The sequence below is a fragment of the Echiichthys vipera genome (genome assembly GCF_963691815.1).
Source record: "Echiichthys vipera genome assembly, chromosome: 17".
Taxonomy (NCBI): Eukaryota; Metazoa; Chordata; class Actinopteri; order Perciformes; family Trachinidae; genus Echiichthys; species Echiichthys vipera.
The window spans coordinates 22,481,620-22,495,807 of NC_139842.1; the positions used below are offsets into that span (position 1 = coordinate 22,481,620).

General features: G+C 40.2%; 1 protein-coding gene across 1 annotated transcript in view; it reads left to right on the forward strand.

The window, feature by feature from the left end:
* mei1 (meiotic double-stranded break formation protein 1) overlaps nt 1–14,188 on the forward strand; it is a gene marked incomplete at both ends in the record, with an annotated part of 65,822 nt that overhangs the window by 33,164 nt on the left and 18,470 nt on the right. The window contains 6 exons of the mRNA XM_083930759.1: nt 1,080–1,260; nt 2,943–3,093; nt 3,958–4,143; nt 4,368–4,472; nt 6,180–6,369; nt 13,346–13,462. Coding sequence (XP_083786885.1) covers nt 1,080–1,260; nt 2,943–3,093; nt 3,958–4,143; nt 4,368–4,472; nt 6,180–6,369; nt 13,346–13,462 — 930 coding nt within the window. The remainder of the gene's footprint in view (nt 1–1,079; nt 1,261–2,942; nt 3,094–3,957; nt 4,144–4,367; nt 4,473–6,179; nt 6,370–13,345; nt 13,463–14,188) is intronic.

The window sequence follows — 14,188 nt, forward strand, 5'->3', positions numbered from 1 at the left end:
TGGTAGTCTGTCTTTGCCTACTGACTCTGCTGTGGCTTTATGGCCTCTGTGTAGTCATGCATCAGTGACCTCCATCCCTGTCTGACATCTCCTTGCTCCTTCTGTGTCATTTTTTTCTTTGCTTTACCCCAGCTTTATTCAGATTGCCTCATATTCGACGTTTCCTTCCTCAATGCTCAATTAAAGCTTAAAAAAATGTTCTTTATTCAGTGCTATGTTTCAATGGTCCTTTTCGCTTTTCCCTTCTCTCTAAGCATTGTTCTCTTTCAATCTTTTGTAAGCTGCATCTCATTTTCCTCTCCCGATCTTATCTTCCCTCACACAACTCTCTCCCTCTCTACATTTCCCTAAAGAGCACCCAGAGATGGAGGCAACGTCTCAGTGCAGATAGTCCTACTCTTTTAGCTGTTTCAGGAAAAACAATCTGAATTCCCTGCGGTGCTTTACATCTCCCAGCCCCTTCAGCTCTTCTCTTCTCTTCTTCTTTTTCTCTCCCCGTTTTATACTGTAGTGTATATTTACATGTATCATTTTCTTTGGACCCATGCCCCAGTCATCCATTTGTCCAGTTCTTGAAGAGGTGAAACATACCTCAACACTGTCACACCCTAGGCCTGCTGTCTTTTTTTGGTCCACCGCTCCTTTACAGTTTCACTTTCCTTTTTACTACATCTGCCACTCCACATGCTTTCCTCATCTTATATTCTATAGGGACTTAATTTAATACATCCTTTGCTATATTACATAATATGGCTTTTCAAAGAATCTTATAAACATTTCATTTAAGCATGATTGACATGCATACCATGGTTAATGATGGGTTTTGGCTGAATACAACATAGATAATTGGAAAAGTGTGAAATCATTGAAACCCCACTCGTTTTTTTCCTTCTGCTCTAGCTTGGTTTAAGTTGTTAACTCTCTTCTGCTGTGTTTTACTTTATTCCATCCATCTCTCTCCTTCATCTCCTTTTCTTGTCTCTCTCTTTCTCTATAACATGTTCCCATTGCTGTTTCTCTCTTTGATTATTAAACCCTTTACTTTCTGCTTCTGTTTTATTCCCTTGCTCATTCCCCAGATGTTGAGGAGGTTGAAAATCTTCTGCTGTACAACCTTCCCTTTCTCTGTTGCCGTCTGTCAGACTGGCCCTCTCTGTTGTGCGAGGTGCCGGGAATCCAGCTGTGTGAATATAAAGGACCAAGGGCCACCCAGTACTGTGTGGTGATAATGCTACACCTTGCCCTGCAGCAAGGAGACAGGTGATTCACAGTAATACACTTCACACATACAATCTGGGCTGGCCACTGGACCACACCTCAGACTATATAAAGGTAGACAGCTCGACGGCTCCCTCCATTCTCTAAAAAGTACAAAGTACACGTTGTTTCCCAAATATGATTTCTTTAATTTTAGGTTGGTTTAATTATGCTGATTTTTGTTTAAATTATGTGGTTTTTTTTTTTTTTTACAAGTTTGGTTTTAATTAGTTATTTCATACTATAAAATGGGGGAACTTCATGATTGACAGCTGTGATTGACTTGTGATTGGTCGTGCGGGTGTTTGGACGGGACTTTGATAACGCAGCTCTACTGCCTGATCCCTACTGCACAGACTCTGGTTGCAAAATTACAACAAAGCTACATGACTTTTGTACAGTGGGAGGAGGAAGAGGAGACTCGTCTATGGACCACACAGAATAGCATCAAGCAACAGAAAACACCATAAGCTACTTTACTCACAGTTCAGAGATGCACACATCACTCTGGGGATTCATAATGTTGCAATATAGAAAAGCATTTGGCTTTGCAAATGTTTTGCTTATTAGAAATGAAAGTGTTTGTTGTTCTTTAAAATTAAGTTTTGAAAAGATCTAATTTTCTGAGCTGGTATTTTTGTGGAATGGAATGAACCAATAAATATTTCAGCATCAGTAAAAAGCGTTTTGCTGATACAAACCCACCACTTGTTCCTGGTGCTGCTGCAGAGTGTTTATGTAAGCATTTTTTGATGTGCCTAGAGAATCAATATAAAGAGTAAAATGTCACCAAACCTCTCTGCTCTCCACAGCTGCACCACTGTTCTTGCTCCAGTTTCGTCTGTCTATACACTTATAAGTATGGCTTGACCAAATTGACAGAATCAAATATTACATTTCTTTCATATTGACAACCTGAAATATTTAAAGCTGTCTAGAGGTGCTTTCAGAAATATTTGACACTTTATCTTGAAAACGTTTCTTCACAGAGCACCGTGGAGACAAAAAAGAGAACATTTGAGCTACATCATAAATTTGAAATAACCAAAATACCAGATGATATCTGGTGTCATGTCACACAGTATCAGAGTTATATTATTATATTACCCGGCTCTATCAAGAAACCAGATGGTTTCGCATGTTGCTCCAGCAGCACAACTGCAACCCATCAAGGGTATTCTTAAGTACATATTTTAGGACCTCAGAGATGCATCTGCCTCTTTGGAAAGTTTAATCTGTCCTTCTGTGGAAGCTCAGCTGTACATTACCCCCCAGGGAAGCAGATGAAAGCCTCTCCTCACTGCTCTGTGGTCTCATCAAGATTAATGGGAGCTGTGGCCAGAGATTTACATAGCGTGGGAGAGCTGTTTGGGCTCAGGGAGAGAATCCGTGAATGTGTGCGTCTATGTTTGTGTTCGTGTATTTTTTTGTGTGAGAAAGAGAGAGCAAGTTTGTGACATCAACATGCCCCTGGAGCACTTTGTCTGCTTTGCACACAGAGTTTGTGTGTTTGTCCACTTTATTACCCTCACACTGAATGTGTCTGCTGAGCTGTGTTTGACATTCAAGTATATGTGTCTCTGTGGGTCTGTATACATTCAAATGTAAATGTTTGGCCTCATTCATGTTTACTTGTAATGTTTTGAGTTAATGTCATCATTATTGTGTATGTGTGTGCAATCCAGACTCCTCCCAGACCAGACAGTGTTCTCCAGTGTGGTGCGGCTGTTGCATTCAGTGCAGGCGCAGGGCAGCTGTGCCCTGCCTCGTTCTGTGCTCCGCTCTGCCCTCTACCTACTGGCAATGACCCATGAAAAGAGCCCCAACCTCGACGGGGTAACTCAGATCACTTTACTGCAAGGAAACTCACTCTGTAACTTACAAAACTAATACTAATAGGAGATAAACAGCATCAAGTCACTTCTCTGTAAACATCCATAGCTTGTAGAACATGACCATTTTGTAGATTTGCTATATTTTAGTATTTTTCACAACTGCTTTTTATGCCTTTGCACCATACCAAAATACACTTGAGCTGAGGGAAGTAGTCTGCCTCAGTTTAAAATATTCTATTTTATTTTCTGTTCAGTGAGTCATTGTAAAATAAGAAAATCCCTCAAGACATATTCAGAGAGATAGGTTTACCGACATGCACTGCAACATTAAGGTGTCAAGATTTCATCAACATGAAGGTGTTCACCTTGTTGTTTTTCTTGTGCTTGGATATGGAGTAAGAGAACAACATGTACTGGAGCTAGAGTTCTGTACAGTTTAATATAGAAACTGTTCATGTGGAGGCCACGGTATACAGAGAATCAAAGCTTGACAGCTCATATTCATCTTGTGATGCAAAATCCATATTCTGGTGTACATGATTCAGAAGCAAAGAATAATAATTATAGCTTTGCCTTTTTTAAAGCTACAGAAAAACAAATCACATTTTCTCTTAATACTGTTCTTCGGTGTAGTTCAAAGAACACTTTGTTATTCTTTATAGTATACACTTTGTGTTTACCATGAATATGTATAAGCAATAGATTACAGGAGACTTCCTGCTGGGAGAGCTGTGTCTCAGGGGTTTTAAAAGCAGCCTCACATTTTGGTTGTGAAGAAAGTTGTTTTTAAAAGTGCTAACGTTTTAACTTGTCATCTCAAATAAAGTGCTTTGGCTTTTCAATCTTTCTTACCAACCTACTCAAGGCTCCTTTAAACTGCATCAGCAAGGCACTCTCCTCCTGCCAAAGCTTCTCTTCTCTCTACATTCACCATCCTGCACTCCTCCACTTTATATGTCGATATCCGGAGCTAGCAGAGAAGTTTGGACCCCTGGTCTTGGAACTTTGGTTGACCAAGCAAGCACAGAACACAGATGCAGAGCAGACCTCGGTAACTATTTCACTTCTATCTCAGACTCACATGTATTTGTTAATAAATAAGTTTACTGTTTTGATTGCAACACACTTTACTTGTTTCACACTAAAAGGGTAACGGTTATAGATGCATTAGAATGTGTGTTTTTGATTCCCTTTGAACTCTCACAAATTAAAATGAATAAAAGGGTTGGACTCTATTCCTGGGCACAGACAGACATAAAGGAGAACGGAGAGAAGAGGGAGAGCCCTGCAGAGGAGAGACAGGATCAGAAGCCAGACAAAGAAACTATGGAGCTACTGACTCTGATAAAGAAACACCCAGCTGTCATACTGACCCTCCTGGTGAGAACTACAGACCCCAAACAGGAGTCAGGATTTAAGATGGTCACATTAAAGTAAAGATGCTTTTAAATTCTGCCTGATGTGCTGCAGTGTTGCTGTAATAATATGCAATGGGTCTCATAGTTTGTGGAAACCACATTTGTCTTTAACCTACATTGAGCACCTGATTGGTTTTTACTGTTTTTTTAGGCAATACTGGTACACAGAGATATTATTAGTCAATCTATCTTAAAGGGGAATTGTGGTATTTTTCATCCTAGACCCTATTTCCCTTTATTTGTGTCTACGTGACTAATGGTAACGACAATTTTTGAAATGTCTCCAGTATTAAGCGAGAGCGCTGCAACGTGCCTAGCCGTGAACCGGTCTGCAATGTTATCAAACAGAGCAATTGTGCACTATCAATGTACTTTGTCCACTAAAAGTGCTATTTTTAGTGCTTTTTTGACCACTGACAGGTTCAGATTTCTAATATAAGTGTCTAACTACATTATGGAAAGATGGAGAAGTTGCCATCATCCTGTCCTGCTGTCGTGTGTAGCTACTGATGCAAGTCAACACAGTCACTTTAGTTAATAGCATTAGTTTAACCTTGCTCTGTCCGCAGCTCTCCGCTCTTGGAACAGCATTTTTGTTCAGAAAAATATGTTTTGATAGGATTTCTTCTCCTCTTTGAAAAATGGTCACTGCAGACCTGTTTGTCTGCATGGTGCGGTGTATTTGTAGTGTTGTGATCCCCTTGTAGCACTGGCAAGTTTCCAAAGCTTCCGCCTGTCCTTTTCCAAAGTTAATGTTAGACTCTGAAAGCTATACAAAGTGTAGCCTGACATTTCAGAAATACGCAAACCCAAATAACTGTTTTTATTCAAAATCTTTTAGATAGCACAAAGCTACGCTTTCTGTACTGCTCACTAACTTCCTCACTGGCATCACTGTCACCTCACAAAAGTAACAGAACAAGACTTCATCTTCCAATAATGTAGTCAGACACCTAATGATCTGTAGCAAAAACAAGCACTTTTAGTGGATGTATAATGACGGTTGCTATTGCCCCCTTCGATTACATTACGGCTGCTGGGCCCGAGCTTTTAAGAAAATGTTGTTCTCATTAGTCACTTAGACACAAATACCTGTAAAATATGTTCCCATTTAAAAAATACCAACATTCCCCTTTATTACAGGTGAATAGGGTACAAAAAGTACCTAATAGATATCACCATGAAACTTCCCCTGTTGATAACTTACATTAAGACAGTTATTAAATATATGCTAATTTGCTTTCATTATCAGAACAGAAATGTGAACATTTTATTTAGCCAGGTTCAAAATTCTTGTTTCATTTTGTTGACAGTTTCAGAGTCAAAGGTTTTTTACAGAGGGAATTTTGGATATCTTTTTGTCACCCCATAAATCAAAAAATACTATTAGTAAAATGTTATAAATCTGGCTATGAATGAAAAATTCAGACTATAGATTAGGTTGGTGTATTTAAGCACTATGTAAGCACTGTATGTGAAGTGGAGATATCTAGCTCGGAACAGCCTTTAAATATATGTATTGTAAAATTCCATACATTTTTATTATAAATCCACTATTTACGGACACAATAACTAATCAAATCCATAGCATCTCATACCCTTTATCATATATACTGTATATGAAATTGACCAGTGCAGTTTTTCTGTTTGTTTGACTATATGACTGCAGGACATGGTTTCCACCAGGGAGGCCTCCTTGGCAGGGCGAGCCCTGGGGGTGCTGGAAGTTCTTCTGCATGGTCAAAGAGACTACGAAGCTGACTTGTGTGCCAGTCTTAGGCCAGCCCTGCTGCAGGCATTACAGAGACTCAGTGTGGAAAGCATAAGCCTTGGGTTTGGACAGGAAAACTCTGCACAGGGTAAGATACATAAACTCACAGAAATTAATGAGATGAGATGATGATGATGTTACAATTTAAAAATGTGTCAGACAATGTTTTTTTAATCAGGAAAGCTCCAGGGAGAGGTGATGACAATCAGAACAGCAGTTTTGATCAAGCAATTTATACGAAATGCAGAGATGAACCACACAGCATAAAACATTGATGATAGTTTCATGCACCTGCAGTGTGGTGATAGATCCTTTTACCTGAAATGAATATGCCTTAATCAGGGAGTTTTTAACACTTTTAAGTGTGATACCAAATTTTGACTTTGAACGTTGTTTAAGTAAAATGCAATGGGAACCACACCCCCTCTGGTGTTGGAGCTCATCATATCTGTGTACATTCAAATGCCCCATTATAAAATCATGCATGCACATAAATAGAAGTTACTTGTTCTTAGGGCGCACTCACTCTGTCCTTCCGCACCGGGCTGATTGATTTGGCTGGCTTTTGCCAGTGTCAAGCGCATTCCCCATGCTTGTGTCATTCACACCTCACCATTCTTCTGCCCACCGTGAATTTGGCTTATGTATGTATGTATTCACAGCACATAATTCTATAAAGTGTCTGATCTGAACATACCATAACAATAAGCGATACTTCCTACACATTATTTATTTAATAACTTTCTGGCTCAGGGCCACAGAATCCACTGTTCCAGTAATGCATTTAGTTCCCCCCATTAGCAAAGATTTTCCCCAGCAGTCACCATTCACAATCATTTATCAAGATTAATGCCAACTGATTTGGTTTGACGCCCAGTTATATCTAATTAAGGCACAGATACAGTTAATTATAATTGATGGATTGGGGTAAATGTTTCTGTTTACTCCCCTGAGTTTACTTTTCATGATGCGGAAGACAGTGTTAAAAAGATACAATTGTGTCTTCTCTGCTCAATACAATCTCTCTCTCTCTCTCTCTCTCTCTCTCTCTCTCTCTCTCTCTCTCTCTCTCTCTCTCTCTCTCTCTCTCTCTCTCTCTCTCTCTCTCTCTCACACACACACACACACACACACACACAAACACACACACACACAAACACACATACACAAACAGACATACAATATACATAAACTCACAAGTTTACCCAGTGGACTGCTACACTGAGATGTAATAGAATGAATGCACCATGACAGCCTTTTTCTCCCCATACAGCAAACACTGGAAGAGATACTTAATTCAATCTAGCTTTATAAAAAGCCCACATCAGCAGCCACACCTGAGCTCATTCGGTCTCATCTCTTCGTATTGACTGAAAAGATATTTGTGATTAACAAAACTTTCTTTTGGTTAAATGTCTCTCCACAGAATTCCCACTACAAGAGTTTACAAGAAAACAATTTACACCACAACTCATTGTTCAACTTTTTTGATACCAATTTATTTAACTAAATAATGCGAACCTAGCAAATCCATCAGTGTTTCTTGTTGTCTCACCATTAATGCCTATTTGCCTTAAAATATGATACATGTATTCAGTGCTGAGTATTAGCTACTTGATCGTTTTGGGACTTTTTGCCCTAGACACACACAAGAAGAGGTTTAGGAGACTGGAAGACCCTCTTACATGTCTACACTCTTCAAAGCAGAATAGGCTGGCCATAAATAAAATAAGAGAGACAGTGGATTGAAAATCGCCTCTTAAATCTGTAAAACTTGTTTCATTGGCACACCAAAAGCATACATGTAAAATGCATTCATGTGTTGAAATGTATTTTTGTTTGTTTGTGTCATGCTTTCCCTATCTCATTTGTATATTGAAATTAAGATTAAAGGTGAGAATTCTGTCAAATCCTACGATTATTAAATAAAAATACATCCATCTTCTACTGCGCAAACTAGGCTGGCAAAGTATATAGGGAATTTAAATAATGATATGAAAATAACAATTTCTGGACACAGCAGTAAAACATCTGTGCAGTAATGTGCATAGATGAATAGGTCCATTTGGCACGATGTTCTTTTGCAACATAATGGAAAGCACTTAGTTTGATTATTCTCACATCCTTTGAAAGAATACCTTTGTGGATTTATGTTTCTTAGGCCATTCTCCCTGGCAGCATTTTCTTTCTCATGTTCTAACAACGGTTCAAATTACACTGGATCTTAAAGATAGAATTAAAGGCTGATTACGGTCACATTAGGAGACAGTGAAAGTCATCGTTTGTTTCTCTCTTTCAACAATCAAAATATGCAAAATCCTGCCAAAAAGGTAACAATTAGTCTTTCTCTTCACTTTTCATAGGGCAAACACACAAAGGACATGTTGGATTGATCACCAAGTAAGTACATGTCCTGAAATACTATTATATCATAGTAGCGCCACAAGAAGCTCAAGCATATAGCATTCACTTCACTGCTGGCTAGGAGGTAGATCCTATTTAATTGGATAAAGGCAATAACGTCTTCTCATAAACGGTGGGTAGAAGAGGTGATGGCACACCTCAAACTAGAACATTTGAGATTTACTGTACAGGGCAGCACCCAGAAATTCTCCAAGGTCTGGCAGCCTTTTGTTTCCCATTTTGAATATGAGTTTCCGTTTCCTCCACCATAACTGGTAGCTTTTAACCCCCCCCCCCCCCCCGTTTTTTTGTTTTGTTTATTTATATCTTTATCTTCTAACCTGTTAATGTAATTATTTTTAAGAATGTCTGGTTATGTCTGATATTAGTATGGTATGTCTTGTTACTGTTTTGTCTGTATGAATGGGATTCGTGTTGCTTGAATGGAAAATTCAATAAAAACACTTTGATTATTATTATTATCATAGTTGCGCACTATGGGTAGTTTATACCGTATGTAGTAAATGTGGCATTTGGTGGTGTTATTTATTTGATCTATTCTGCCAGGCAAACTTGGTTTTAAGGGACGTGTGATTACAAGGTCTCTCTTAAACTTGATTGTTGTATTAAATTGGATTGAAATGGCTAAAACAAGTCCCAGAATGCTTGTCACTTCTGATTAATGTTGAAAGGAGAGAGCCATTAATCCTCTGTTCAGACCAATCCTCTGAGCATCCTTTGGCCTTACAGGCGTTGGAAAATGAGTTGCTTTGCTTATCTAGTTGACTCTTCATAATGAAGTTTATAGTATTGATTTAATTTTAACAGACAATAGTATTGGTATCCTTGAGGTTGCTATCATACACAGGATTTGTATTCTGTGTGTTTGAGAGAGGAAAACTCTTAGATTTGTGTCGGTTTTGTTTCAGTAGTATAAGTCTTTTTGAACGCTGGTAGGTTAATTCAAACATTGACTTCCGTTGCAACCTTCTGTGTTTTGTTGGTATTGTATTAGTATTCGTTATTATTATGACAGGTCTGCAGCTCTGCTTCCTGTGTGCTACAGAATCTGTCGAATTGTCACACCAAAAAAAACTATTACTGTGAAAGGAGATTACAATTAATTACAGTTTCCTATCAGTCATACATTTACAATTTAAAGGTATTATATGTAGACAGCATTGAGAGTCAGCCCCTCTTCACCTGCCTTGCTTGCACTCAATGGCCAGAAAGAGAGAGAAAGCGTGCAGTCTCTGCAGGCTCTGGCCACAGTAAGGGCGCACTCACACTGTCCTTCCGCACCGCGCCCCGGGCTTTAGGGTACTTGTCCTTGTTGTTGTTGTTAAATGTCCGCGCACGGTCCGTCCTTCTATTTTCTATGTCCGAACAGGCGCACATAAATGACGTCAGAACCGCCGTAGGCCTCGTGCTCGTGCTCGTGCTCGTGCTCGTACACGTGCGCACGCTCGTGCTCGTACATGTGCAAACGGGCTCTACAAAAGCCCACCTCTCTCAGACGGGCCTTGGACTGCCAGCTGGCCTCAGCTATGCGCAGAACGGTTGCACTCACACTGTTTTGGCCCGGTGTGAGTGCGCCCTAAGGGAGCGGCTCACACAGGAAAACTCCTTACACAACCGAACAAATCTCAAACCAGACAACATTTGCCAACTTCAGGATTAGTGCCTGAATTCCACATATTTCCAGTTTAATGGCACTTTTTACAGACAAAAACATGGCTCAGCCATGGGTTCGCCAGTATCCCCTATTGTGGCAAATCTATACATGGAGGAGGTAGAGGACAAGGCTTTGAACTCCTTAAATAACACAGAACCATTGGTTCAGATATGTGGAATACAAAGAGGTGCAAACTTTTACTGAACATATAAACTCAGTGGACAGAAAAATCAAGTTAACCAGAGAAGAAGTCAGGACAATAGTTTGCTATTCTTAGACTGTGACGTCCATATGGAGAATGACAGGAGCCTCCACATTAGGGTATAAAGAAAACCCACTCACACAGATCAATATCTACTGTTTGACTCTCACCATCCCCTGGAACACAAGCTTGGAGTTATCAGAACACTGCAACATAGAGCTGATAACGTACCCACCAGCTCACAGGCCCAAGGGGAAGAACGCAAGCACCTGAGAGGCTCCCTCACAACTTGTGGCTACCCCAGCTGGACCTTTGTGAAAATGGCAGCTGCTTCCAGAAAGAAAACCAAAGGGGTTGAGAAAGAAAAAGAAAACAAGAGAAACAGCATAGTCATTCCGTATGTGGCTGGGGTATCAGAGAAACTCAGGAGGATCTTCAACAAACACAGCATCCCTGTGTATTTCAAACCCAGTAACACACTCAGACAGAGACTAGTACATCCCAAGGACAGAACACCACACACCCACAAAAGCAACCTGGTTTATGCTGTCCAATGCAACGAGGAATGCAAAGATCTTTACATCGGAGAAACAAAACAACCACTGCATAAACGCATGGCCCAACACAGGAGAGCTAACTCCTCAGGCCTGGACTCCGCTGTCCACTTACATCTCAAGGAGAAAGCCCACTCCTTTGATGACAACAATGTCCAAATCCTGGACGGAGAGGACAGATGGTTTGAAAGAGGAGTAAAAGAAGCCATCTATGTAAAAGTGGAGAAACCATCGCTAAACAGAGGAGGGGGTCTGAGACACCACTTATCTGCAATTTACAATGCTGCCCTTTCATCCCTTCCCAGGAGATTTAACAATCTAACCTCCAAGAACAACTTTTCACAAAAATCCTCCTGTGACTCCAACGACTGTCGTTAAGACTCAATAGAGCACTAACGAAGTCCAAACCAACTTCCCACCAACGACTGTCACTCTAACGACGGCTGTTGGCACTTGGAGCACAAAGGGTTCCAGTGACATCATCGACCTTGTGAGAGGTTTAATACCTGGATCTCCACACCAGTTAGTTGGACCAGTCCCAGCCTGGTCCTGGTCCTGGTCCTGGACCAGTCCCAGCCTGGCCAGATGCATCCATGAACTGATGAAGCCTCTTGGATGAGAGGTGAAAAGTCTTCCTAGACAAATAACCAAGTCCAGCTGCTTTTGACTGAAATTGCTTTGGGGAGAGTGATTACTTTTGTATTAGTTTATACATTATTTTTTAGGCTTATACTACATTTATACCTTTAGGTAATTTAATAAAACAAAAATGACAGGTTTTAACAAGATCTCAGGGGTCAGTAAACAAACACTCAGATACAAGTTACGATTGATAATGTTTCTGCAGAAAGGGTATATGAAAATACATTTCTTGGTGTGATATTAGACCACACAATCTGCTGGAAACCTCATATCAAATATTTTCGAGCAATTGCGTTACGTTGCACTTTTGGGGAAAGTTGGGGAATCATTCTGGATCATAAAGCCAAGTACTCTCTGTATTGTAACACCTACAAAAGCACCCTGCAATCACTATAAATACTACAAAAGGACCATAAGGATAAACAAAAGTGTAGATAATGCTGGATATCTTGAACAAACACCAATCAGTCTTTAAAGTTTATGGATCTGATGGGAATTTAAGACTGTACAAATAATGTATTAAGAAAGAGAAAATGCCGTCTTATCCAAAGGTTAGGCCTGATTACTTCCTCAGAGTTTGATTCTCAGAAGTACTGCCCATTCTACGCATGCATATCTGGTGCTTTTGGTAGAGGTGTCTGCCTGATAGTGTTATTATGTCTGTAGACTTGACCAGGTTAATGAGCACAGCTGAAGGCCATAACACCAGTGTACCAGCTGGGGATGCAGAAACTGTTGCTGTGGTTAGCCTAAGCCTGCTTTCTGCTCATCTTAGGTCCTGTGGGGATTATAGACCGTTATCCATGCATGTGTTCCAATTCAGCCCACTGTAATTTGCATTAATGTATACTTTATATTAGCCTCTAATGCAGCGGCATTCCAAGGGGAGACAATAATGTTATGCACCACAGGGCTGAAAGACGTATGTAGATGACTGTTTTGCCTGATCTTCCTGCAGTTTATTTCCTGTTACTCTTTGTCTCCTTTCACCCCTTCTCTGACTTCACGCTCCCACTCTCCTTTTCCCTGTCTGCTTCTTTTACCCTTAACCCTTTCAGGATTCAGAACCAGAACATTGTTATTCAAAGTGTGCATGGTAATGTTTTATATTTCTGAGTAAGATATGCTTACTTCTTCCTCCTCTTGCCTCCTGATGATCACTGTGGGCTTCCTGTGTTCCTAAACCAGAACCCTACAAGTCACTGCAGAGCTGCTTTCACTTGTTTAATTTTAATTTAATTTTAAACAGTTGGAACAATGTCCTTTATTCTGGCTTTTCTGAAAACCACTCTGGGAACATCAGGTTTCAGAGTGCAGCCAGGTGAAATGCTAATTCAGGCTTGTTAGGCAGTATCTTTACAGCATTCCTACATCCTTCTCTCTCTCGCTCTCACGTACACACACATACACACTGGTATCTCTCATCACTCTTCTCACTGTTTTATTGAGTTTGCCCTCTCCCTCCCTCACAGGACTTTCACTCTGCCCGTATTTATATATGCAGTATACATCTGCCTGCCTGTCTCCCTTGGATCTTTTTCACATTTGTGTTTACAATTACACTTTGTGTCTGTCTCTCTGTATTTAGCAGTGAACTCACTCCCTCTGGTGCTGAAGCTGCTTTGTGTGATGCAGGCCAGTGACCCGCCTTCATCTTCCTCCTACAGCAAAATGGACGGAGTGCACTTCAAGCTGCTCTATCACGGTGAGGGCAAAGGGTGCTGCTGGAAGGTCACACTGAGCGTAACTCCTCACAGCCCTTGTCTCTGAGCATACACAAACACACAGTTCCTACGCATTGTTTACATGACTTAACATAATCAAACAGAGGCAGATTCAGTAAGGGCGCACGCACACTTGGCCCGGTTGATCCATGCCATGCTCAAGCGCAATTTTACAAATTTTCTCAAATTTTAGTTCGTATCTATGATTTGTCCTTATTTTGTTGTTTGTTTCTGGGATCACCAGTGTTTTCTAATTTTTAATCTTCTCTGAGGTCCACATAAATGTATATATATATTACTTTATTTACATGTCATTACGTTAATTTTTAGCCCTATAATTAAACTGTACTATTATGTCTGAGGTTCTCATTTTGCGTTTACTTGTGTGATTTCCTTGTGTAGCATTTTAAGTAATTTATTACCTCAAATCAACGTCTTCATTCATAAATAAGTCCTCATTGGTGTACAATTACCTCTGCCAACAATCTGACTGCGTGAATAATTACTTATCTGTCTTTACATAGGACGGTAAGCTCTATGGAGGCTTCCATGTTCTTCTGGTATATAAAAAACTATGAACGGCAGAGAGGGACATAAAGCACTTTGTGGTTCCAGTAAGGCTAAATGCGTTTTCCTTCAGAGCCAGCATGACTGTAGAAGACTGGAGAAGGAGCTCAGCAAGATGCACTTGTCACTGCTCCGGCAAA